Source organism: Hippoglossus hippoglossus, chromosome 10 (assembly GCF_009819705.1).
Source record: "Hippoglossus hippoglossus isolate fHipHip1 chromosome 10, fHipHip1.pri, whole genome shotgun sequence".
In the NCBI taxonomy this organism is placed as follows: Eukaryota; Metazoa; Chordata; class Actinopteri; order Pleuronectiformes; family Pleuronectidae; genus Hippoglossus; species Hippoglossus hippoglossus.
The window spans coordinates 17,705,970-17,733,214 of NC_047160.1; the positions used below are offsets into that span (position 1 = coordinate 17,705,970).

Below are 27,245 nucleotides of genomic sequence, written 5' to 3' on the forward strand. Positions count from 1 at the left end.
GCCACATCTAGTTGTTTAATTCTGTCTGGCTCCATGTCCGAGTTGTTGAAGAGAAAATACAAAGTCTGTCCGTGTTGACTGACGTACAATAGATCCACTCACTGAACTGAGACCCCTGAACCAGAAGAGCTGCTGCTGTAACAAATAAACCAAACTGTTTAGAATTCTGGAGTTTAAGTGTCCTTACTGAGTATCAGAGATAAACTCAGGTCTTTATGACCCAATCTACAGTTTCTGAATTACATCTTTCTGGAAAGTTAAGCTGCAACCATTGGTCAGTTACACTTTCCACAGGAGGTTGTAACCGCTCAGCAAAGTTACATTGGGCAAGAAGTGGGAATTAAAGCGTCATCATTCTCTATTTTCCAAGATTTTCTGATTAACTTTTCTCACTGAGTGCATCATGAAACAAACACGTTTTTTTTAAATCCTTTTTTATGAAAGAAGTTAACATTGACAAGTAAAAGAAATAAAGTTTTGAACTGTAGTAGCCTTTGTCTTTGTGTACTTGAAGAGCTTGAGAAAGGGGCTGGAAATCAACTGGTTTGCTCTGAAACATGTAGCTCTACTTGTTCCTTGGTTTCTCTTGAAACTGACTGTCGCTTCGACAGGAATGCAACCAGTGACAGTGATGACTAAAGCATGTCAACCTTGTGAGGTGAAAACATTTTTAAAAATCAAGACCATGAAATGTTGTTTATAACATATATCTTAAGAAGCAAATACTAAACAATCTCAGCCTGCGGGACGACACTCCAGCGTCGTTTCTCCAACATGGCTTCATCTAAGATTAGAGTAACTTCAAATAAATATATAAAACAAAAATCAAGGGCCTCAGGCAAAGTGGTATTTAGCTGATAAAAATGCAAACTTCTTAACATTTTATGTGTTAATACAACCCAACTACATTTGTCATTCTCACAGATCAACTGCTGATCTAATCCTTAAATGTCAATGCCAAGTCTATATAATTTATATAGGAATTACAATAAATACTCTATAATTGCACGTCACAATGAACCTTCACACAGCCCTCCTGTATTACATAAGGATGGAGCAGAACTACTCTTAGTTACTTATCATGACTAAATAAAATTAAGTACGTGTTTAACAATAAAATTCACATTTAAAAAACAAAATCGGTGGCAAACGTAATGACAGCGAGGTTTTTTGTTTTGTTTTGGATTAGGCACCCCCCCAAAAAATTGTTCTTCAGTTTCACGGTCGATACTCTGAGCTGCTGCACAAACAGGATGTTTCATGTAATCTCATTATCATGAAGCCGGTTTAAAACTGTAACCAACAATAATAATGTGATTTAACTAAATAAAAGTGACTATTATATGTGTGCTCAGTTCAGGATACGACAATTTAGTTGACTTCGAATAAAAAGGTTGGGTAAATAGTCTATGTTTTGACAAGCAATTGTGGCGTTCGAAATTTAGGTATTTCACTTCACTTTCACCGATGACAGTACTTCATCTTACTTCTTTTTAGTCCCTCATTAAAGGTAACTCATTTCCTATCATTTTAAAATGTGTTCGTGCACATGTTATGTAGATGCGACTGCACGGCCAGGCAGAGTCGCCACTGTAAATGTAAAGCTGCCACCAGGCCAACATTCAAACCCCACCACCTGTAACACCTGCTGTAAGGACATCACACCAGTGGCGAACACTGGAGACATGTTTAGCTTAGTTCAACATAGAACGAGGTGAATGGCAACTTGATCTGTCCTCACTTCCTACTGTTAAGACCGCTGTAAACACTTTGTACTTCATGCTCATCCCAAAAGGCACTCGGATGTGGAAAACTGGAGGATTAGGGCGAAGTCACACAGTAGGAGGTCTCAAGTCTTTTTGTTTTCACGAGGATAATCAGTCCATCCTCCGCTCCCTCCTTCCTTCACTTCAATTCAACTACTGTCCTCGCTGTCCTGCGCGTCCACCTTGGAGCTCTCGTCCACGTTCTCCAGCGAGTCGGCTCGCTGTATCGACAGCTCGGCGGGGTCCATCATGGGCAGCGTGTTCTGCTCCGGGTACAGCCAGGGCTTCTGGTCGGGGGAGTTCTGCTGCTTCCACTCGGGGTAGTTCTTTCCCGCCTTGTGCAAACACTTCATCACCTGGGAGAAGGTGGGCGAGGAGAGGGTATGATTATCATCGGGGCTGCGGTCTGACAATGAGGGTCACTCCGCACCTTCACTCTCAGTCAACAACGCTGGAGATAAAGCTGCTAAACACCTGTAACTGATTAAATGGTTGAGTAGTTGCATGAGACACTGTGATTGTGAGAAACGATTTACAGCTCTGACGCGATAAGGAACTCAAACGCTGGAACACAGAAACACTTATCACAACTAACATTTGATGTACAAAAAAAAGAAGTATGATTAAATATTTAAGTATTATTTATTTATTATTAGATTTATTTTTCTCCTGCTTATTATCAGCATAATCATCCTGTGGGGCCTTAAACATTCTCCCATATAATACTTAACTAATTGTACATTGAACACATGTAGGATCAAGATAGCCCTAACCCGGTTTGTTATTTAAGCTTTTGAGCCATTGAAATATGAATTGTTTTTAGTGTGAAGTCGTGTCTGTAAATAGTTTTAATAAGCTTTTGTTACTAATTTAAAAAAAACTAACTAAATTAGATAACAAGTTTAAGTTTTAAACCAACAAGTTCACCCCTCAGCCAAAGTTGTGTGTTCTTGCCTTTTGTTTTATTTATATAAATCAGTTTCTAGTCAGTAACGGTCAATGCTTCCGTCTTGTTACAGAACTCAAGTTCCTCAGTGGTAGTTTCACACAAACGTACACTTTGGTCTAAATAGTTTCCATCTGCGCAGTGTGTATGAAACCTGGGGAACGAGTTCTGCCAGGAGAGAGCGAGCCACGGTGAAGGATCTGAGATAATCCTTTGTCAGCAGCCTTACTGGGACGGGCCCTTGAATCTGGTTTCTATGGTTACCATTGTCCATTAAAGACACACGAAACCCTCACTCCCTTACGTGCACACACCTCTTGCACATGTTCACCTTGTGGATATGTAAATCCACAGCGTTAGACGCACGATCCATGTTATTATAGCCATATCTTTAAACACACTTTTGCTGCAGGGCATTTGGCTCAGCGGTTGTGTAACGTTACGTACCCGCGGAGCCATGACTTGAGATGCTTTGTTCACCACCCACTTTGGAAGAGAACCTGGAGCACAGAGATGAGAAGGCAAACTTTAGAAAAACAGCTCTGAAAATAATAACCCAGCAATTGTTGTGGTTTGGACGTGGTCTTACCTTTGGGGTCGGCTTGTGAAAGGTATACGAAGACACAGCAGTTGGGTCCTATGGGCTTGATGTAATAGCCAGTGAGGATGGAAATGGCCCTGACGAGGTCTCTGCACGGTGGGTATTTCTGTGATGGAATCAAAAGAGGTTTCAAAATACTGATGGGGAAAAAATCTGGTTTGAAAATAGCTCTTTTACATGTACGAAAGAATAAAATTAATCTGTGCAAACAAAACGTCTTATAAATGGAACGTGTAGAGACATTGGTTGCTATGCGGCTGGACGTGTATGTAATGTGTTTGTGTGTGTGCGTGTGTGTGTAGGAGGCGGCGTACCGGGTGTTTGACTGAGAAGTTAACGATCATGTACTCTTCATCCTTCACCTGCCACGAACGCAGCGTCACCACATCTCGGTTCTTTATCGGGTTTGGACAAAGCCCTGAAGAGATGAAAAGCAAAACAAATCTGTGTTACACTCTCCGTAGTTTAGCTTTTCACGATCACAACCTTAGAGTCAGCAAGTGCATCCTTGTTGTGGCAATAAACAGGACAGTGTTCATCCCTGAGGAAGTTGTTAAAAGCGATCACACAAATGGATGGGCCGTGGATGGATATAAGAAAACAAATGGTTTGAAAATGGAAATACAGCAGGAAGTGTTTGCCGATAGGGAAATTGGGGCTTCCCTCAGAGTTAAAGTCCATTTTACTCCATTATTTACAATTTTAACGTGATTTCTATAAAGAACTGGATGCTTAAAAGAAAAGAGCAGGTGTGGTCACTTTAGTTATTGTGTCGAAAATGAGGTCAAATGGATGAATAGCACTACTGCAGCCATAAAATGTGGAAATACAGCTATAATTCCATATTATTATACTTTTAAACAGTGGAACTATATTTGTATTCCTATAGCCCATATTCACAAATAACATTTTTTCTAATAGGGATTAACAAGGTGAGATATCCTCTGCCCTTAACAAGATTTAGGAAAAATAGCAAAAAAAACACTTTAAATCTATCAAAATTAACCTGATTTAACAAGATAAAAGTGGCTACTTTACGTGTATTCAGTTTAAGATCCAATCATTTGAATAAATATGACTCAACCTGTGAAACCACAGTCTCCCTGTTTAAAGTTGGAATGGACTTAGTATCAGGTGAGGCCTTCACTGTCTGTGGGTTCATTCAACACAGCAGAGGAATGTGTCACAGATAAGAGTCCTCACATGCGAAGTAGCCCACATCAGCGTTAGCAGAGAGCCGGGCGATGTCGCGGCTCTCCAGCATCGTGGGGTCCCACTTCTTGCGGTACGCGCCGTCGTGGAGGACGTCGTACATGGCGGCGGCGGACACGTCCCTGATGGTCATCTTGCACTGAAACACACGCAAGGGGACACAAGGGTGAAGTTGACGACGCCGCGGGCCCAGAGAGTCGCAGAAGTTTGGAGCCGGGACTCACCTTGATCCTGTGGTTTCTGGGGACGTTGTTTCCTTTCTTTGACGGGGGATGTTCCACCCACACCTGCATGTCGCTGTTGTTGTCGTACTTCTTCAGCCAGCAGCTGTCGGTGGAGAGGCACTGCAGCCTGAAGTCAGCGAACACCGCCTCGTCGGGTAAAATACTCTGCGCGGACATCTTCCAATTCAAACTTAACTTCCCACTTAGAGAGAAAGTAAGAGGGACTCACAACAACCACCTGCTCGGCCCGGAGTGTGTCTGTGTGTGTCTGTCTGTGTCTGTCTGTGTGTGTGTGTGTGAGAGAGGGACCCGGCAGTGTGACGACTCTCTGGGGACGTGGGCTGGATAAATGTGAGATGATCGTCGATCAGGTCGAGCAGGATTTTCTTGCGACGAATTCCTGAGCCATGCCTTCAACGCGGCTGACGTCACAGCACTTCCGGGTTGCAGGTGTGCGCACGGGGCAGGTGAGCCCCGCCCCCAGCGGGGAGATGGGGAAAGTTTTTTTTAATTTTTTAATTTGAACATTAATTTAAACATACGTACAAAACTAGTTGATGACACACACACACACACACACACACACACACACACACACACACACACACACACACACACACACACACACACACAACCCCCCCCCCCCCCAACACACACACAGCAAGGAAAACATTTCAAAAAGAAAAATAAATTGTAGTTAATCTCTGTGTATGTCTGTGTTTATCTATCCATCCATCCATCTATCCGTCTATCCGTCTATCTATCTGTCTATCTATCTATCTATCCGTCTGTCTATCTTGCAAATATCACACTCCAGCAATAGGCTTTAGTGTGATATGTAGCCTACGGTTGGCTAGAACCTTTATCATCATATGTTATTAAAATAAATAAGTTAACATTTGAAATTGTGACAGTCTCTATTTAAAACTGCCCGAAAAAAACTGCTGAACTGTATTGATGCCTGAGCCTATATTATTATTGAAACTGTCATAAATTGTTGTAAAATGTATACTTCAATAAAAAAATGTGTTTCAACAATATTTACATAATAATGAAGGGCAAAGAAAAAGTATCAGATGTTAAAGGCAGATCAATAATTTAATACACATGAACGTTAATCATAAAAACATCTGTGTTGGCTGAAAAGTTTGGTGTCAGGCTCTTATGAGATGAAAATACTCTGAGTGACATTTTACCAGTCCACATGAGAAGCTGCTATATAAGGCTGGTTGTAAAATGATGTGAATCGGTTTATAAGTGGAACACGGCAACGTGTGTACCAACATTTTCTGAGTTACTTTTCTGACTGAGGGCGGTTGTTGTGAATCTCCCCAGTCGGGATCTAATTTTTCTGATTACTCTGACAGCACATGAACGCACTGACAGTATCACACAGCTGCTTTGGGCCTGAGCTGAGAGAAAGTGAAACAAGCGGAGACATGTGTGGGCTGACCACTGTGGGCTGCTGCAGGAGTGGGTTGTGTTAACCGCTCAGTATAACAACTGTAAATGTTAAACATAAACAGCACAATAAGATTAAATCACTGGTTAAATATTACCGTCACGTTGACCTGAGTGCTTCCTCTTAGACTGGGCCTAGAGTCAGTTTTAACAACTCATGAAAGGTTCAAATTAAAACTGAATTTAGTTCAGATTGCATATAATAACTTATTTAAGATGTGTTTGTTTTATGTTGGTAAAGATTCACATGGGATTTTGATGATATTGCTTTTTTATTTGAATGACTTGTGATAAAGTCCAAGTTAAGATGATAAACAAAATTAAAAACAACCATAAATACAAAAGAATAGATATTCTGCTTCTACATCAGCTGTGGATTTTTCAAACAAAGTCCCTGTATATCTGTATGTATATGCTTAGCATGTTGAAATGAATACCCACCACACAGCGACTACACAAACTCACTCACCCGACAAAACTGAAATTGTTTGCATAATTAAATTGGTCTAAATGTTGAATCCCAAGAATAAGAATGATGAATTTCTGCTGAATAGTTTCAGTGTTACGTCACAGGCACAACATAGTTTTGTTTAAAGATGTGGCTCCTTCAATGTAATGTAACCTCATGTTCATACTTGGCCACACCTTTCTGTTGGAACACCGGTGATGTGTTGCCAAATGATTAGCAAGTCCTGTTTGCGGTGACACACAATTTCCTTGGCTTCAATTCAGGTGCTGTGTCATTAACTGTACCGACAAATAAGAACATATAAATGTTTATCAAGATGACGCATCCAAATAAGATAAATCATCAATGTGCCATACAACTGATACCATATAATAGTGTAATACCTTTTCCTATAACAGGGCTTCACAAAGCAAGGCATGACAGATGTGGATGTTTTGGTGAAATATCTTTATTTAATTCCACGTGATAGGTCTACACTTGTGTTTCATTAACTCTCCTTTTTATACATCAGATAGTAATAGTACATTATTCACACAAACGTTGCTAAACACGAGTAGACAGCATATTTCAAATGGACAGACACAATTCAGAAGAGCACAAAGCTGAGTATTTAATCAGTGACAAGTAATAGAAGAGCTGCTCATGTTAAAATGGTTGTTTAATGTTAATTAATACTTAATTTTTAAATCCATTTTTAAAACGCCGACATCTCAAAACAAGCTACAGCAAACGACCAGTGTCTTTTGTTGTGCTATGACCAGTTAGTTGGTTTGTGTTGTGTGTGAGTGTGTGTTCGAGTGAGTGTGTGTGTGCGCCTGGAGACCCTGCAGACTCCACCTGCGACTGTAAACCAAACTACCGACTACACAAACAAGTGATTCTTTGCAGCGTGACGGAAAACAAAACATTACCAGGCCTCAATGTCGCCTTTAGTTGGGGTCGCAGCAGACACGCAAAAAATAAATAAAATAAACTTTTAACATGCGTGTCAGCGTCTGCACTTTTGGTCGAGCGTACAATGTCAACTTTATGTCCAAGTTACAAAATAAATAAACACAAAAACCCAACAGTCCTGCACAGGCAATAGCAATACAGCAAAAAAGGTTACTGCAACTAACTTTCTCTGCACTTTTTACAGCAAGGTTGTTAGTAAGCGTCGGCTGAATCTGAGGACAAACTCTTTATCTACCAGCTCTACAAAACAACGAGTGAAGCCATGAACCAGTCAGCAGGCCTTCTTTTATATTTTACAATATGTGTGGCTTGATTCAGTGGCACAACGTTGGTGAACAAACAAGCAAGGCATCTGTGTTCTTATCCATATAAATCCTGCATGGTGAGCATGCTGCATGTTCTTGCAATAGTGTAAATTGACACAACACAAATGATCAATGAGATGGTGGGTGCGTCATAACCTCCAAAGTGACAACTTTCCATCAGCGTTGACCAAAACTGAACACTGGCTCTTTTTATTTCAAACCTTGGGGGAATCTAATGACTGAAAACTCCTCTTCAGGTGTGTTAGTATGCGTGAAGCCTATTAAACGTAGGAAAGACCGTCGCTGTAGTTCTAATACAGACATAGCTGAAAGTTAGTAGCCATTCTAATAGCTTGGGATGGCTTGCCTTTAAAATAAAAATGTATATAACTTGGTTACACATCCCTTTTGCAGCCACCTTTTAATAAGGCCTCAAATCATGAATTTTGTCTGCTAACATGCCGTTGTATTAGTCAGTTCGAGCTGACAGATGTATTAGATATAAACTATAGCTAATAAATGGACCATTAACCCTCCTCAATAAAGAGGATTCCTTTAAGCCAAGTGTGGTAACATGATGATTAACAATGACGTAAATTTCACTGGTAAGTTCCTGTCTCTTCTTCCTCAAAATAAGACAAAGTATAAAAAGAAAAAGATATCTGAGATGTACAATATCTGAGATAATTAAATCCAAAAAAGTTAAATACAACGGGCTGATAACTCAACCTTGCAGAGTCATTAAAAATAAATCCCAAGCAGTTTTACTTTACAACAATGACGAGAGTAACAGCACTAAGATTCGGAACTGTGCAATAACTCAAGAGCGGTTAGCTATGACGGTCGGCAGTCCTATATAATGCCATGCAACTGGATGAAAATCTCAACATATCATTGAACTTATTCCTTGTTTTAAACGTTTACTTTTTAAAACATTTTTTTCCCCAGATAATCTGCTTCAATACAGTAATGCACATCCACACGGATACTCTGAAAAGTCACTGAGTTGAAAAGGGAAAAAAAGACAGGTCCTCCATCCCAATGGCAATGCGCCAAGGGTGGGGAGAGTGGCCACTGAGAGACAAGCTGTTGGTGGGGAGGACACAGGCGGGGGTGGGGGTGAGGTGTACTAGCATGAGCAGCTGCTCTCGGTGACAGTCATCTCTGGCTGTTTCTCCAGTTTGATGTCGATCACTGAGAAGGCCTGGTTAAGCAACATATTAGATGAATGTGCAAATTTCACTTCAGTATTTTCTGCAGTGCTATCAAGTTGCAATCTCAACTGTGAATAATTGTTCTGCTCTGCACAGGAAACTAAGTCACTTCTTACCAGGTTGCAAATTTCCCTACAATAAAAGTAATGAAGTCTCAACAATAATAATAGTTGACAATAGTTTGACAACATCGGTTGAAAGCAGCTTTAAAAAGGATACTGTCCTCTTTGCTTTTCTCCGGTGTGCTATCCATCCCTGGCAATGCGGCAGCAACACGACGGAACAGCTGCAAAACAAAGAGAGAATTAAATACAGTTGAGATGGGATATAAAGTAAAATTCTTTTAAATAGGGATGGATGATATGCGTAAATCTATTATGGTGCATGTAAATTCATTACTTTGACACTAAGATATACTTGATATAGTAAGTAATACTAATACTAATCCTGTAATTTGAACATGGAAACTGTTTAAACATAAGATAACCTGCCAGCAATGTTTGTTTTTGACTACTTCAGTGTCCAAAAAATGAAAAAGATCTTTATTTAACTGAAGCAAAATCTTATAATAAGCCAATACTGATGTAATGTAGTCCTTCTGATTCATTTGTAACAATACCCACAATATCCAAATAAATAGGAATTAATAAAATTTTTACTGTTTTTGATTTACAATATATATCATATCAACCAGCCCTACTGTCAATATCAATCTACACGGTACAGACACAGAGTGATCACTCCTAAATCATGTTTTATTTAATCACAGGCAAACACGAGAAGCAGTTGAAGCAGAGACACAAATTGTAACTGACATTGCTGAGTTGAGATAAGAGCATGAACGTGAAGGTTGCCGTGCCAACATCCTCCACAGAGCAAGTCCATTATATTCACAGAAACATTCGGAAAGCTGCAGAATTTGCAGTGAATCAGACAAAAATATAAATTGATCAACACGGAACAAAGTAACGGTAAACTTGTGCAGAACGAGTGAACCGATACGCCTGTGGAGGGAAAACACATCTGATACGGACACTGCTAGGATGATGTTGTGATGAGCCATTGGAGGGGAAAGTAGACGGAAGGAGTTAAATGTAGACTTTGAGGGCAGAATCAGCTCAATTACCCTGAGAGAGCAGAATCTCTACCTGTTTGACATTGTAGCCAGTCTTTGCGCTGGTTTCAATGAACATGACATTCAGTTCCTTAGCTCTCTGCTCGCCCTCCTCCGTGGTGATCTGTCTGCTCAGGTAAAAGCAAAAGGGGGGAAGATGGACGAACAGACAGATGTGGAAAGAAGCATCGCAAAGAGGACCGGCCAAGAGGGGAGGGACGAGATGGAGAGAGAGAGAAACAAAGAGAGCTCAGCACAGGATCTTGTTTGGGGTTAAAAAGGAGAGAGGTTAGTTTAGTTCTAACACACACAGATAGAGAGGAAGACGAAGGAAGATGAGGCAGCAGGAAATCGACCCCTGAGGTCACTCATTCGTTCACCAGCCACACTCTGATCCGTATAATGAATACATGGAGGAGATGTCACAGCTGCACCTCCCTGACCTATAAGACGTTATGACCTGTGCTGGAAACTTGTCAGTATTACACCTGCAGCTGTTGCTAGACACCAACCTGTTTGACGTTATAGCCAGCCTTGGCACTGGTCTCTATGTACATCACATTGAGCTCACGAGCTTTCCTCTCTGCCGCCTCAACAGAAACTTGCCTGCCATGGTCCCGGGAAGGGAGGGGGAGGGAGTGGTGTTGAGGGGAAACACACACAAAAAAAAAAAAATCAAGATGACATGGAGAGAACAGACCAGGAAAGAGAACAAAAAAAACGTAAAGAAAAGGGAAAAAAGCCAAAATAAGGTCAAAATTATGTGAAATAAAATTGTGAAAAAAACTACTTAAAATCACTGAAGTATGCAAAAATACAGAGGGATGATAAAGTCAAAACTGGATGAGATGCACTGAAGGGAAGAAAAGTGGGATTCCAGGCATTGGCAGAGTTTTTATACTAAAATACTTAATGCTACCCATTTCCTTATCCTCAAAGAATTATAAAATTACAAGCTATATATCAATCTTTGTAAACGTAATAAGAAAATAAGAATCATTCACACATCTCACACAACCTTGTACCTTTTATCCGCCAAGTCTGTTTTGTTCCCAACAAGCATGATAATGACATCACTTCCTCTCTCTGTTCTAACATCGTCGATCCACTTTGAGGTTTGCTGGAATGAATTTAGATCTGTGGATGTAAATACACAAAATTACTGTACATCACAAATCTGTGTAGGCCCACAAACAATAAAACATTTTGTATATTAGTTGTAGTTAAAAGTGTGCACAAGCAATTAGAAGTTTCAATTAAACATTAAAGCATCTTATGTAAGGAAAGCTCAAAGACATACGTATGTTAGTAAGCAAGAGGATAAGGAGAGAAGCTTGAAAAAGAAAAATACTTAGAAATGTTGAGAGTTATTGGCAGAAACACATAACATTTAAACTATGCCAATATTGCATTATCTAGCTAAAGACACCGAGTGAAAGAGTACAGCCCGGACTCACTGGTGATGTCATAAACAACCACAGCAATGGTAGAGTCACGGATGTAGCTGGGAATTAGGCTACGAAAACGCTCCTGTCCAGCAGTGTCCCAAAGCTGGAGCCGGACCTGAGGATTTGAACGGAGGAGACAAGGAGAAGGACAAGGAGGTGGAGATAAAGAGAGGAAAGGCAGGACAAGGAGACAGAAACCGGGACAGACATGAAAGAACTGCGAGCCAAGCGGTGGAGATGAAAATGGCGTTTTATGGAGGAATGGCGAGAGTCACTCGAATGCGGCGTGGTCAGAGATGACCAGTGTTATGCGATAAGACATGTGAAAAGAGGCCATGCTGAGTCATTGTTGAGGCTGATTCAGAGGATATTTTCCATTATTCATTTCTTTCCAACAACCTCGTATGTGACAGAATTTAGAAAGCACAGACCCCCCTGGACACTGCTGGAGAAAATAGCATCACCATGGCTGATACAGTCAGGAGTATATCGTCACTTTACTGTCCAGTGGGGTTTGCCAGACTAGTAGATGCTCTTCTACGCCCTCTCATACATTAAGTGAAGGACAAGGAGGTGAGGCTATGATACCTACTGGCTATATCATAAACCACCACAGCAGCAGCTGAGTCGCGGATGTAACTGGGGATGAGGCTGCGGAAGCGTTCCTGTCCGGCTGTGTCCCAGAGCTGCAGCCGAATCTGTGGCCAGTCGCAAAATGAATGTGGCAATTGGGAGTGGGCGCGGGGGGGATTTCATGACCCAGCCAGGGGATGGAAGGAAAACAAAAACTTGAATGAAAATGAAAACAATGGGAACTAAAAACATGATCACATGTGTAACAAAATGAATGGTAAAATCTAGGATAATGTCAAAACACAATGTGAAATGGTGAAAGTGAAATAAATGGTGGCTACTGCATAAAGAGCAGATGAGAAGTGTTCAGGCTGTTTTAAAACTATAGTAATGGGAATGATGAGAATAACAATAAAACAAGGCTTACCGTGCGATCTTCTAGGTACATGGTTTTTGACAAAAAGTCAATGCCAATTGTTGCCTGTAATAGAATAATTCCATTAAATCATCATTTACAGTTAATACACTTTGATAAAAACAATTATGTAATACAAACATTATCTACAGACAAATAAGGTGGGACTAAAGGATCATGGAAAAATGGAAAGAGCCTTTTCTCTGTATACAAGTACATCTATGCTAAATATCATGTGTATATAGTCGTTACTTGTGGTTCAGGTCAGGCTGCATGATGTGCAAAATATCTATTTTATGGAAATCAAGTTATTCCAAGATGCACAAAAATCAATTAAAAAGAAATGTAAAAACTGCCTTGAAACTCTGGTCAACATGTTGTGAATGTAGAAATCGCATCTATGAAAGCTGCTACTGATCTAAAGTCTGGTTTGGCAGTAGAAATATTATTATATATTATTATCACTGGTTATTAGTCGACTGAGACAATGGTATATGAATTCTACTTTAAATCGGTCCATCTCTGTCGGGTAGCTAACTCTAGCTAACCAGCTGTGTGCAGATGTGAGGCTGATGTCTTCTCAACACACATGAAATAATGAGTAGATTCAGGTTTCTGCACTGAAAGTGAATGTCTGGACTTTGTTGAAGCATCTGCTCATTAGAGTCCATGCATAGCATAGGGTTGCATTTTTTAACTTGCCTAGATATTTGATGGCACCCTTAAAAGTTTTGCACATATAGAGATTTATTTATCCTATTTTGATGGTTTTGCTTTTGCCATGGAAAAGAAGTATTTGGTCCAAATGGAATTGTTTTAATGATGAACCTGTAATGTGCACTTTACACAACGATTATATTAATCTGATATAACTGAATTATCAATAGTCATTAATTCATCTAAATTAATCAATGCTGAACACTGACATTGAATTGGGAAAGCCGTGCTGATATCCACCTGAATTTAACAAGTCACAACCTCTCTTATGATAAAGGGCCATTTAATCCATTTACATTAATAATCACATCATGTAGAACATATATCTTTACCTGATAAGTGTTGTCGAAGCTGTCATACATAAACCTGGTGATGAGCGAGGTCTTCCCAACTGTGCAAACACAATGACATCAACTTTAAAAAAAATCTAATCATCGCAGATCAATTCAATCGGCTGTTAAGATTAAACCCCCTCATGTATCCGAAGTGATTTTGTAAGACAGGCGGAGGGAGAGGAGATCAACATGACTCAGTGACGTGGTGAGTTCATTCACTGTTCTGCTGTGGACGCTGAACCCACACGCTGAGCTGGCAGTATGGGTGGAGCCACACAAACATGGAAAATGAAAAGAGGCTCACTTCTCTCGTGTGTTTTCACGATTTAACACCGCCATGTTAGACACAACTAACCCTACAACACAATCACGATTAGCCGATGTGGGTGTAAGTCCCAGTGAGCTGGTGACAAATGTTCCGGGGGGAAAAGGCCGAATGGTCTGGACCCACCGGCCGACGTGGCTCTGCAAGGTGCCTCCGTCCGATGCTAGCGGCTAGTGAGTTGAGCTACGCTACACTGGCCGAGAGGATGGGCTCGATTCCCTTCACCTTCAATGGGATGCATTGTGTTGAAAAGCAACAAACTAATGACAACAATTCTGCGGTTTCTACTACGTAGCCAATATAAGCGGACGCTGGACGTCTTTAAGCTTGGCACAGCTAGCTGCTAGCTAGCTCAAAGTAGTTAGCCGGCTACATTTGCGTAAGTGGGATGAAGTCGGTGCATCACAGGCTAGTGGCCCGACTGAGAACCGTGGGCTTTTAATCAAAGTGACAACGAAATAATGTTAAGATAAAGTGTAACTCATATAAAACGTCAACATTACTCGTGGTGGCCATTCATCGAAAAGACGAAAAGCAAAGCATTTGACTAGCTTAACATTTTATATGCTAGCTAGCTAGCTCTGCAATGACATCATCCCCAGTGAGAGGAAACGTAATGTCCACAGTGATTGTGTCACCGTCCACTATCTTAAACCCCGTATTCAGACTGAACTGTTAACATCTACTTCTGTATCGTCACGGGCCGCTAATGTCCGGCTTCAGCCTCAGGGAGAGCCAGCTGCTAGCTAGCCGGAGAAGCTAGTTAGCCCATCTTAGCCACTTCTCCAAACACTCTCCCCGCATCCCAGCGACACTTCGGGCGCCTCGTCCCCCCCGACTCACCGCTCTGCTCGCCCAGGAAGACGAGCTTGAACTTTCGTAAAGGGTTGCCGAACTCCCCGCCGCCGGTCGTGGTTGACATTTTGGCAAAAAAAATAAACAGCTACTCGGCTAGCCTGGCTAACGATGCGTCCGGAGCGGAGAGGAGCGAGTAGTGTATCTTCCTCCTGCTTGGGGCAGCGCTATTGTTTTCTTCCACAAGCAGGAGGGAGAAACAGCGCCACCACGAGGCCACAGCCGAGAGATTTAAACAACTAACAAGGTACAGTCTCATTTTATGTCCAAACACGCAGCATGATTTATTTATTTCCCCTGATATTTCCACCGTTTTTAGCCAGAATCACAGTAAATATTGACTCATATTGTGGTGCTGGGGGTTTTACTTTGGCACAGTGAGATCACTCAGATTTAGCGGCAGAGCCTTTAGTGAAATGTGTGCAAGACAGTGTGTTTAGTGTCTGTTTATAAAATATATAAAGGCAAAGAGAAAGGCTATAGAAATGCAGAACTGATGAAGCTTTGGGTGGAATATAATGGTGCATTCAGGATCAGGCTCAAGTGTCCAACATGGACAAGAAGCCTCCTTCTTTCATTCTGTGTTTGTGTAAATGTATGTGTTGATTAACTGACTCAAAATGTGGTCGTAAGGACCTTGACTGAGACTATACACTAACTTGTCTATATGTAATTATTGTTTAGTGTGGTGACTGTATTTCTATCATTGTCCATATTTAGTCATTCATTATTTTTTAAGTTATATAATAAAGTAGTTCTGTGAGTTTGAAATGAAACTAAACTGAAAGGCAAGAAACAGATGGAGAGGAAGTCTCTCCAAACCAGCGGTAGAGGAAAAACATGGCATTTTTAACTTGGTGCAACTTTTCCGAGCAAAGCTTGTGTTTCCATGTGCCTCACCCTAACAAAACAATTGCTAACATATAAATAGAACTATATAAATTGGGTCTGTGCATAGAAAAAAACATTTTATGGGAAATTTATGTTTTTGTTTTAATTATGCTTTCACTTTTGTTCATGAAATTACGAAACAGTGTAACCAAATATAATACTTGACATAAAATGAAGAAAGATAAAACGACTACTTGGGGGAAACGATGTGTTTATTTCCTTCTCTCGTCTTTAAAGAGTGAGTATTTGTGGGATATTTGTCCCACGGCTGCACATGCAGTCAAAAATATTTCATGGCTCTAATGACACAGCAATAAAACATCAATAATAAATAGATCTCTGCATCGTCAGTTTTCATGACATATTTGAGGGGAAAGTCTAATATCTATGCTAGGGGACATTTCATCTCACAAAAGAAAAAAAAAGTACAACACATGTTTATTTCTATGCTACAATGGCATCCATCTGATGTCAGTCACATGTGCATGTGCCAGGGGAATTAGTAACTCTCTTCATTGGTGTTGAGTTCCCTTGTGTTCTGTGTTCTCTGACAGAGAAGTGATTTTCCTTGCTGGACATCTCATCCCTCCACGGACTCGATTGTGATGTCTGTCCTGCTGGCAAGAAACAACCGATTGTGTAAGTCCGACATTACACCATCTACTTTTATATGTAGCGAAGGGAGAAGCAGGTCACATGATTCAAATTTAGCTTTTGCATATTGATATATATATCAATATGCAAATATAGTACTAGCCATCAAGTAGTATACATGCTGCTATTAGTAGCTACTGGAGATGCTTAGCAAAAAATTATCTTAATCAGCCAAATTGAATATTTCACACAGTGTAATGGGGTCATAAGGTCAAACAGTGCACTCATTCAAGGGCCATCACATCTAGCAATCTGTTGATTGCATTGACGATATGTGTCATGAGCTCGATCTAAAATCTGGGCCATCACGTCTAACAATCTGTTGCCTGTATAGACGAAAGCGTTTAAATCAGGTAAGTGTTTCATAGAGATGACGCGCGTTGTGGCCCTTGAAAAAGTTAACACTGTAAAACGTGCTGAATCTTAGGTGACCTCACCTGAACTAAAGAGGCCTTTAATCCAATTTGCTGTTGTTCATAAAACACAAAAAAACACAGAGGAGAGAAGCATCAGCAGCACGTCCCAAACATCACAGCCACAGGTGAATGCATTTGTTTTCATAGAGACTTGTTTACTTACACTTCTGCTCATTGGACAGCGATGACGTGCAATGAATGGATGAAAAGGGAGGACATAATATAAAAAAACATATTAATCAGATTAGTTATAGTTGAGTTTGAGTGAAATGTCTTTGGTTAAAACACTGCACTCACCTGCTGGTTTTGGGGACATCAGACACAGAGGAAGCTCCACAGAGACATCACTGAAAGTTAAACAACAAAAAGTTATAAATTATTAACATACTCTTCACTTAAATAAAACACGATCACAAATGAAGTCAAAATCGGTATTTACCTTGCTGTAAGGCCACCCAGCAGGCTTTAGTGATAGAAAAAAAAATTAATCATCAGTGTACGCCATTTTACATAATATGTATGTGAATGAATATGTGTTTATTCAGTTAAAACTTACCCTCCGCCGGACACGACCAGATTCACCTTGACTTTGTAGGAGACCATGATTCCCTGCATCTCCTTTTCTCCTTCACTCCTGCGAGGTGACAGAAATAGTTCACTTTTCACAGCTTGAGGATTAGGTATAAGACACGATAAGTGGATGACACAGTGTGGAGTTGTATCCCCACCACTCAATAAGAGGATGAAAACCTGTCGCGGGCTCACTGTAAGCCCTTTCACGACAGTGGCTTACAGGGTAGTGGAGGCGAGGTTGGTGCCCTCCTCTTTTAGCCGCCCGTCCACCGAGATACCGCGCTTCTCCGTGTTGCTGGCCAGCAGGGGGGTGATTTGGAAGGTCTTCTCCAGTGTAGAGTTGGCGTTTACTGTCTCACTGTGTAAAGCAGTGAATACATGTTTAACTTAAGTCATTATTTGCATTGGTTTAATTTTTCTTTTAACCATATTTTATAATTTAATGTAAAAATGACAAATGACAAATGCTTACCCCCCCCCCCCCCCCCCTCAGTAATAGCAGTACACACAATTTAGGGATATGTTGATGTGAGAATAATTGTAAAGAAATACATTTACTTAAATTGATCAAAGTGAACCTGAAATTTTGCTAATCTGATACAAAGGAAGCCTCACTTGAACTCCTCAGTGCAAACTGCCTTGGTGTAAGTGTCAGATGAGTAGAGGACCACACTTGTTAGCTGCTCAACTAAAAAGAAGGAAAAACAGTTCTGCGTTACTACAAACAGTGTGACTTGAACATATATACTTTACATACTCTCTCTTTCTTCTGAGATACACAAACACAATTCATTTAAAATTCAACTACCGTCTAGTTTAAAACTTTTTCTTGCTACTCACCTGAGACTTTGATATTCTTCACAACCTTAGCGGTTTCGTTGTTGATTTTTACTTTGACGGCGATAGGATCTCCATGGTAATATAGCTAAAAAAAAAAAGGGATTTCATTTGGAATAATTAAGCAATCATAATATAATCTGTGTAATGCCAAAAATACAGTTTCTACACTTAAATGTACCTCTTTTTCAAGGGAGGCCTCCAAGTGAACTGGTTTGTCAGTCATCATGAACTGTTTGGAAATTTCCGCCTTGGGTCCGGGCTTGTTGTTAGCTGGTGCAAACTGTATTTTACGAATCATCAGGCGGCAAGTGTCCCTAACAAAAGATAAAAATTAAAAAACACGGTCAGGGTTCATTCTCCTTATGTCCTTCATTCTGATACAGTTTAAGAATGCAATAGAAGAATGCCAGGATTCTTCCGACCGTTTGGTTTGACTGTGGACATACTTACTTCTTTTCAACTTCTTCATCTGGGTTGTTAGGTGCGTTGGCAAGGTATGCTTTAACCTCAAAGTCCACGCCACAGGCCTACAACATAACAAGAGCCTAATAAATTACCTGGCAAACATTTAACATCCTGCATAAGAAAATATGAAAAGACATTTAAAAAAAATGAACTGTAATAGTACCTTGCCAGAATCGCTGGGCGCTGGCTGCAAGGCAACTGAGCACGGGAGATTTGTTGGCATCTGAAACAGGAAAAGACGAGGGACACTGATTAATGGAAATGATTTCAAAGTAAAGGTGACGGAAGGAGGTGCTGTCGATCAATGTAACACTAGAGTGAAGGACAGGGGTATTTGATATGTTATGTAAAGAGTGAGTTAATTCCTCCTCACCTGGAAGGAAAAGGGACATCCTTGCTCTCCAACTTTCTTCATGAGCGATTCCTGCATTGGTGTTTTGGTCACGCTTTCACCTGTAGGTGGATACACCTGAATGCGCTTTATCCAGATGTCTCTCCTGAAGGACAGCCCAATGACATCCAATTCTTCGCTTCCATAGCGGAAGGCACAGGCAAGGTAGACATATACTACAATGGAAAGTGTTTCCCATTAGTCTGGGTTGTGTAAATACAGGACTTATAACCTTCACCATTTACAGCAAATAAGATGAAAGTACCTTTTTTGCCTTCAAGACCAGCAGGGTCCACTTTAACTACCCCATCTGCAAATGAGAGATGAATCAACAGTGTCAGATTTCCTAGAGATGCACATGTATGTACGTATGTAAGGATGCAAAGCAGACACTGTGTCACACACCGACTACTTCCACTGAATCCACATGGTCCACAAAGTCTCTCTTCCCCAAGTACAGAGCAATCTGCGAAGAAGCGAAAAGCAGAAAACAGTCACTCCCACGCTAAGGTTACAAGAGTTTGAAAGTTATTTCTGGGAGTTGGAAGAGCTACACACAAAGTGCACTCCTCCCTAGACCTATGGGTGCCCTGTAATGACTATATTATAGAGGCCACTTACATGTCCATTGCCGCTGGTCTTCTTAAATACCCTGGAAAGAGGGAAAAAGGAAAATTTTGTGAATCAGAATATAATTTCACAATTTATTTTTCACATTTTCACTCACTTAACCTATACTTGCTAAACACAAAAAAGGTTCTTTCTGCCTTATTTTATTACAATAATTCAATCGCTTTTCTTTTCAATTTCTAAAGTTGTCTTATGCCATTATTTTTATTTGATTCACCCACAACCTACCAGGGTTATCAATAGTTAACACTTGGACCTACAATTACCAAAGTAGCTGCTGCAAATGCTTCAAATATCTGAGTGTAGTAATTACTATCTATTACTATTTTATTGTCTCTATACTCTATTATACTGTATGCTGTGCAATGACAATAAAGTTGAATCTAATCTAATGTCATTTCAAACTATAGGATAAACCCCATCCCTGAATCAGTGCCCTCACTCCCCACTCATGTAAGGATGGCTTAGTGCTAAGGATGGAAAATCAGCTGGACATAAGACTCAACTGGGATTTCCTAAGTCTGTACATAATTGTTAGTCACATTACATACAGTTTAAATTGTCCAGTTTTTCTCAATATGAAACTATTGCTTAGAAAATTCAATACATGGTGCTGTGGTGTTTTCTTGCAAAACTCTCTCAAGTCATCCTAGTTTCTTAATCAGTATCTCAGAGTATTGATTTAGTTTCTCAATAATCTTAGTATTGCATAACCTTGCGAGCGCAGGCCCGTTGCTCTATGTGACCATAAACAAACATGTAATCCTCAGTGGTGTTTGCCCCTGGGTGTGTGCCAAGTAATCCAATTAAAACTTTTCTTTTGCCCTTTAAACCGCTCCTCCGAGATCAAATCCAAACAATCCTTTTTTAATCAGGCTTGATCCATTTCCTGGCCGACTCAAGTGTCTGAGGAATCACACAGACGCTGCATGTCTGTGCCGAGATGTGGAATTGCTACAGCAAAGCTACTCTGCATGTTTTCTTGTGAGGGAATTACGAGCATCTCTTGTTTAATTGAATGACTTGCTTTTCAAAACACAGTTTAATCAAAAAATAATCAAAGCCGTATTTTAAAAGCACATACATCATTTAAGAATATACACTTAGTTTTAATACAAAGAATTATAAACAGCCTAAAATATCACTGTGACAGTGGTATTCAAAAGCATTCACCTATAGATATATAAATTTTTCCTTTTGTGGCATTTCAACACCTTTTAATAACTGGAATTATTGATTTATAACCTCTGAACTAAAGATGTTCCTCCGCAGGATAGTTGCTAAATATAAAGAATAAATCAATATCCTTTATACTCACTTTGACATGTTGATGGCAAAGTTATAGATCCAGTCTGAAAACAATGAAGTAAAAAAAAAAGTTATCAAAACATGTCATGCTGATAAAAGTAAGACAACTAAATGCACTGGTTATATTTTCTCTTTCAATATCAGTGAGTTTATTGTAGCATTTTAAAGAGGCATTTTCAAAAGGTTATAAAATAATGAATTATTAATTAATAACATTTCATCAGTTAAGGACTGTCCTAATCTCCTAACCTTTCTGATTATGAAAGAAAATACGTCTCAAACTTGGCATGTCAGATAAACTGTGTGGTTAAAGCACATGTTCCTGTGAAGCAAATTTTCAATAAATTCCGATGCTCCTCTGTGCAATTAAGAAAATACCATTATCTTGAGTTATTAACATCTCCATCTATTCCTAATGCGCCGTTGGTCAGCGAGAGAAATCGCTCACTTACCGAGCCCTCGGTTCTGTCAATGAATCTGCTCTGCTGCCTCCTGTAATCCGTCACTGTTGACAGTGTGTAGTTTGTGTGAGTGGCAATCACTCCTGGCTTTTATACCATGACCTTCCAACCCAGGAGCCCTCCCTTCAGCTTACACGGCTTCTCAAAGACAGCTGTTTTAGAGAAAATCTGATTAATTCGTTAGAACACTACTGCTTTGGTCCGGGGCGTGTGTAAAAATAATGTGTGTATGGGACTTCAGAGGGATAAGCTCGGGGAGGTGTGGGCAGTGTGAGCGTCAGAGGGTGCAAAACACATATGGAGTGAAATAAACAGGCCAAGACCTGGACACAAACTCTGCCAGTCTCTTGACCTCTGTTGGATTTTGGTTTGATCAGTAATTTTCTAATACACACACCATCCTCCATGTTTTCCTATAATTAGTGTCGGAATGAGGATTTAATTATCACATGAATAAATTCCCCTACAGACACATTCAATGTTACTTAACCTGGGTTTATTCTGGACATTATGACAAAACAACAAGTGAATATTTCTCATTTTCTAAAGTTTTCTTCTGAAAGCCTGATTTATAAACAACTAATAGAACTGTCCGCTAACATTAGGAGACCTGGAGGGGACATATTTCTCCAAGATATAAAAATGTAGTGGCTGTTTTAGTGACTCTATGGTAGAAATGCCATAATGAAGTACTTGTTTACCTGATTTCCTCCAAGCTGTGAAATACCTCACCGAGGCGAAAACACTGTCTTATGAAATAGACTGTGTGAATGTGCAAGGAAATCCTTTCTTGAGGCTTAGAGAAGAGAAGAGCGGTATTAGTTGGATTTTGGTAGCCAGGGCGACAGATGGCTGCTCGGCCAAGCCTTGCACAATCTGTGCTGATGGCAGGTTTACAGAAATCTAAGTGACCGGCCGACTTACTGCTGTGCATCAAGTCTCAAGTGGATGACAAAACCATTACGCTTGTCGCTTCTTCCGTTTATAGTTGTGACTGAGATTAATTCAGCAAATTAGCAGCATCAAGGACACTCTGGCTGATCCATGTTTAGTTTGCAGTATAATAAACTGGATTACAATAGTGGCTTTAACATAAACTTTAAATTAAATACTAGGCTTCTATTGTGTGTTATCTACATCCATTGTCGGTGATCTTGGGAGGATCCAGCCTCTGACCTGGCGCACAGCTAAAGAGGTCAATCTGTGTGTGGTGGATCAATGGAGGATCTTCACACCACCTCAGCCAAGTGTAATTGATTGATTAATGAGGGAGCTGGATGATGGATTTTATGGCTTGTCACACCTTTGCAGTAAAAGATAATTAATTCGATTGGCGGATGTTCGTGTTTGGCCTGTGTTCAACTGTCATACAGGGACAAGGTATGAGATCTGTTTAAATCTGCCCAGACAGGACGCCGCTGCTGCACATCACTCCGCCGGATCAACAGCCCGGACTTAAAAGGCAGATACAAAGTTAAGCAGACTAAACCATTAAAGCTGCTTTCCCAATCATTCTGCATTAGTGCTCTGCATATAACTTCTAGCTTTACACTCACATGCACAACTCTAATATTCATAACAGTGCAGGAAAAGTTCTTAATCCTGCTGTAGTATGCACCATTGTGAGAAATTCCAGCAAACAGTTTAGAAAAGGTGATGAGATGTGGGGGCAGTGGCTCCTTTATGACAAACATGATGTTTTATGTAACATCAAAAACACCACTGCAGTTTGGGCAGAAAATGGTTTGACTGACTCGACTGAAAACTGATCGTGTTCAGGCTTTTTCAATAAGTCCCACTCTTCTGTAAAAACGCCAGTTTGAAATGCTGTTTCTTTTAAACAACACATATCTTCAACTGTAAGTTGGTTTTGTGGCGTATGTTGTTTTTTTCTGTTTGACTTATTTTTTATCATGAAGGTTTGAATAGACAGTTTTTTAAAGGTGTACAGTTGGAGTTACTTCACTTTTAGTAGAAATCACAGCTGTCTCTCCTGGTTGGGCTTTCGGTTGAGGTGCCATGACGTAAAAACACCAGGAAGACACTCAGTGAGTGGATACCTCCGCCAAAGCAAACACCCTATCCCGCCACGTTTAATAAAATAAAATAAAATCCTCCTGTTTATTCAGACCCACTCCAGAATTTAACGGGTTGTTCCTTTGCTCCTGCCCCACCCCACCACTTAGTGTCACAGAAAATGGTTGAACATTTTTTCTGGGTAATCCTGTAGTAACAAACAAACAGACGCTTATTAAACATAGCCTCCTTGGCGAAGGTAATAATATATAAATATGAAGCCTCTCCATGCCCCGTCTACCCAAAGTCAGTTGCAACTGCTCTTCAGGCCCCTTTGTTGTCAAGATCTTAAAAAAGAACGTTGCACAGTTTTGCATAAAATGAATGCTTCTGTTTTTCTGTATCCTGTGTATACTGTTAAAAGCATTTACAGTCATTCTGATACAGCCTTTACTCGCTTCACTGAGCCAAAAACCCCATCTGGGTTGTAAGGGAAACAGCACTTTCTATCTAGTTATAGTTGGTTAATTTGCATGAAATCTACTGACTGCCAAGAATACTCACTGTGTATTGATTCATGTATTAACTGGTGTCTTGGGTCAACACAGGTTAGACGTTAGTGTTATTGTGAGTCATGTATGAACAGTTTGAAGTGGATGAATGAAAGGTAACTTAACTTTCCTAACCCTCATTCAATCCTCTAATGAGATTAACAAGTCACAGGGGCAATGGGTCATGAATCAATGCAATGGATCTGTTAGAATATGTTTCACAGTCTTATGCTCGTTGTATTTATATGATTTGAATCCATTTAGATGTTTTATTTGGTCTCCAACATTTCAGTTCCATCACTGTGCTGCACTGTTAGACATGGCGCACTTCACACAGTTGTATATCTTTGTGCATCTGGACTGTTTACATAGAATTGTATTATCTAATGTCCAGGATGCAGCCACTAAAAAAGAACGAAGGTAATCTCACTTCACGATGAACCGTCTCTCCAGAGTTTTTTTTCTCCAGTTTTAGCCGCTCGAGGTTCCATACAATCTTATAAGCACCTTACAGTTAATCTGCTGCCATTTTTAGGCGAGCACTATATGTGGACAGTCAACATTGTGGGGACCGCTGACTTGTCTCAGTGCATTACAGAACCACGGTATTACCACTTCTTAACAACACACTGTTTGCTGTGTTGCTAAATTAAGGCGGTGAAGCTGTGTTGGTTGCTCACAGGAACAAACTCTATTAGGTGCTGATCCAGTCAGAGTTTCCTTATTTGTGAGGCTGAGGTTTTTCTTTCAGCATAAACTTAAACAAGGTTTCGCCGATTCGCAGCAATATTATTATAGGTGAACTGAATTATGAATGCACGAGTATAAACAGGGGTGTTACCTGTTAGCTTTCTGTCTGGTTTAATCTGCAACTCACATGTGACCTTTAGCCAAATGTATTTTTAGCCACACTAACTCAACTCAAGTGATGCTGTAACTTTGATGGCCTGCTGCCATAGCTGTTATGAACACATGGTCATCACCGACCATTTCCTTTTCACTTTTAGAATGCCACCTGTCCTCTTCTGGTGGACATTGACCTTACTTTATATTATAAATCATCTCCATGTTTATCTAATCACTATCTTTATTTTCTTATATATATATGGAATCATGGCCTTTGGTGCTGTGTGGCCTTTATTATATAATGTAACATCTATTCCTGAACGTGCTGTTCAATATCAATAATACAACACCTCTTCATCCAACTTAATCTTCATCAGTTTACAGAAACCAAACATGCTCTTAATATATTTATGTTAATTTTAAAAATCTTATCTGGAAAGTGAGAGTGAGCAGATGGTTCTTAGAAATTGAGCATATCTTGTGGTCTCAGTGTTTATCTCAGTATCCTGTTCAATTCTATGCATGCATAAACACAACATTCAATAATAGAGTAGCCTAACAGACAAGAGAGGAACCAAGTCAGCGTCAGACAACTTCGGACAAATGTGATTCTGATGAACAATGATGGAGAGGTTTTTCACCCATTGGCCCCACATGAGAGATGTTCACCTTCACCACAGCTCGGGTTCTGAAAAAATAAAACAAAGTTAAACGTTTCCTTTTAACCAAGTAAGTCATGAATGGACTCTCAGTTACGCAGATATTCATCCAGTTTAGAAGGTGTGTTTTAGGTTTTTCTGATATACAGCGGTATGAAATGTTATATTTTACAGGATAAACGATGCAAAAAAAGATGCATTAATATTGACATTTTTTGGAAAACATATGGTTAGACTCTAAATTCATATGATTGTGTTTGTGTTTCCTTTTTTTATAGTAAAGTTTATGGTTAAACTGTAAAATATCAAGGCTTAATAACATTTCTTTGTCATAATAGTTTGATAATAACATCTCATTACCAAACATTTTCTATATGTACATTAATGTTGGCCGATGAACTGGTATCAGAACTGTTTTGCTCCCTATTCTTGGCATCTGTATCTGCCCCTAAAACTCCACATCTGTCGAGCTCTACTTGTCATCACTTCGAGGATCACTTAAGGTAACACACTCAAGTAAGCTGGTGACCTAACATCACCTGTTAAACATCAGCATGTTTTCATTTTCACCATGAGATTGTTGACGTTAGCATTTAGTTCAAACCACAGCTGTACAGCCTCAATGGTAAATCTTGCATATTTTCCAATCATATGTTGCAGAGAGCACATAGCAAGAAGAAGTGATTAGAGCTCGAGATCGAGTCAAGAAGATGCATCATCAGTGGGGGGACGGCTGCGTCTGTTTGTTTTATGGGGGCTGCGGTTGGTGGTCGGCACATTTCTGCGGAGCAGTGAGAGGCAGAACAGCAAATATGGGACCAAACGGCTTCCCACAGACTTACATGTTCCAACTAATGGAGAAGGAGGGAAGTAGGAGGGCTGAATAATGGGCGAAGTTTCTACGAGGACAAAAATAAGAAAGTTGGGGATGATCATAACCATATGGAGACTGCATTTTGCTGCTGAGTGAGCCAGAGAGGGTGGGAAGTTTAGGGAGGGTGACAAAAGGAAATAGGTTGGGACAGAAGAAAGAGAGGGTGGAAGAACGTAAATATTACTGCCAGGGGTTGAAACATCTGGAAGTAAAGATAATAAAACAAAAACTAGAAAGAAGCTGAGGATTAGCCCCTCACCTGAGAGTGGAAAGTTGTGTGTTCTGTTTGGAATTTGAGGAGAGAGACAGGGCAGGGGCTGAGGGAGGAAGAAGAAAATAGACGAGAGAGGGAGAGGGAGAGAAAAAGGAAGCAGTCTGCTGTTTCACACACTGGTGGTGAAGTTGAGCCCCTCGCAAGAATTCTCCTGGCTGTGTCCGCCATCTGGAATGTCGAGTCACTTCCTCTGTCTGTGCTGTGCTCTTACGGGGTTGTCCTCTTGCCTCTCTGCTCCCTCCCTCTGCTCTGACAGCACCGTGAAGAACCGCTGGAGACCACGCCAGTGCGGACGGGACTCTTCTGACAAGACACACGCGCCAGCACACAAACATCCAGCATGAAAGTGAGACCCCTGGATTAGCCCACATCCAACCAGGCACCATCTGAGTGGAATCTGGGCCTGGAAGAGGCTAAGACAACTGCAGTCATCAGCTGAACTTTCTTTTGGAGGGTGTTCCT

At 40.4% G+C, this 27,245-nt stretch overlaps 3 protein-coding genes across 7 annotated transcripts; all 3 read right to left on the reverse strand.

The window, feature by feature from the left end:
- Window positions 1-425: 425 nt before the first annotated feature.
- Window positions 426-27,095, reverse strand: stard14 (START domain containing 14). Of its 2 annotated transcripts, none has more exons than XM_034598548.1 (7): window positions 26,852-27,095; window positions 4,750-4,973; window positions 4,517-4,664; window positions 3,628-3,731; window positions 3,302-3,419; window positions 3,160-3,212; window positions 426-2,122 (listed from the first exon to the last, which is right to left on the reverse strand). In XM_034598548.1, exons 1-7 carry the CDS (start codon window positions 26,949-26,951, stop codon window positions 1,916-1,918), a joined length of 954 nt encoding a protein of 317 aa, XP_034454439.1. In that variant the 5' UTR covers window positions 26,952-27,095; the 3' UTR covers window positions 426-1,915. The 2 variants fall into 2 exon arrangements, with proteins under 2 accessions (XP_034454439.1, XP_034454440.1); XM_034598549.1 differs by lacking the exon at window positions 26,852-27,095 and adding an exon at window positions 5,072-5,179 and having other exon boundaries at window positions 4,750-5,017.
- On the reverse strand, window positions 7,108-15,162 carry rab41 (RAB41, member RAS oncogene family). 4 transcript variants are annotated; one of them, XM_034598555.1, is made up of 8 exons: window positions 14,923-15,162; window positions 13,752-13,810; window positions 12,715-12,768; window positions 12,307-12,412; window positions 11,292-11,403; window positions 10,779-10,872; window positions 9,372-9,438; window positions 7,108-9,132 (listed from the first exon to the last, which is right to left on the reverse strand). In XM_034598555.1, exons 1-8 carry the CDS (start codon window positions 14,999-15,001, stop codon window positions 9,068-9,070), a joined length of 636 nt encoding a protein of 211 aa, XP_034454446.1. In that variant the 5' UTR covers window positions 15,002-15,162; the 3' UTR covers window positions 7,108-9,067. The 4 variants fall into 4 exon arrangements, with proteins under 4 accessions (XP_034454446.1, XP_034454442.1, XP_034454444.1 ...); XM_034598551.1 differs by lacking the exons at window positions 10,779-10,872; window positions 12,307-12,412 and adding exons at window positions 10,301-10,394; window positions 11,724-11,829 and having other exon boundaries at window positions 14,923-15,113; XM_034598553.1 differs by lacking the exon at window positions 10,779-10,872 and adding an exon at window positions 10,301-10,394 and having other exon boundaries at window positions 7,112-9,132; window positions 14,923-15,098.
- Window positions 16,020-21,690, reverse strand: arr3b (arrestin 3b, retinal (X-arrestin)). The gene is made up of 17 exons (XM_034598546.1): window positions 21,555-21,690; window positions 21,113-21,146; window positions 19,786-19,816; window positions 19,570-19,630; window positions 19,430-19,474; window positions 19,147-19,340; window positions 18,937-18,996; window positions 18,759-18,835; window positions 18,487-18,622; window positions 18,309-18,393; window positions 18,084-18,156; window positions 17,689-17,826; window positions 17,452-17,529; window positions 17,335-17,358; window positions 17,193-17,242; window positions 17,059-17,062; window positions 16,020-16,439 (listed from the first exon to the last, which is right to left on the reverse strand). The coding sequence occupies exons 2-17, from the start codon at window positions 21,118-21,120 to the stop codon at window positions 16,406-16,408; spliced, it is 1,098 nt and encodes a 365-aa protein (XP_034454437.1). The 5' UTR covers window positions 21,121-21,146; window positions 21,555-21,690; the 3' UTR covers window positions 16,020-16,405.
- Window positions 27,096-27,245: the final 150 nt, after the last annotated feature.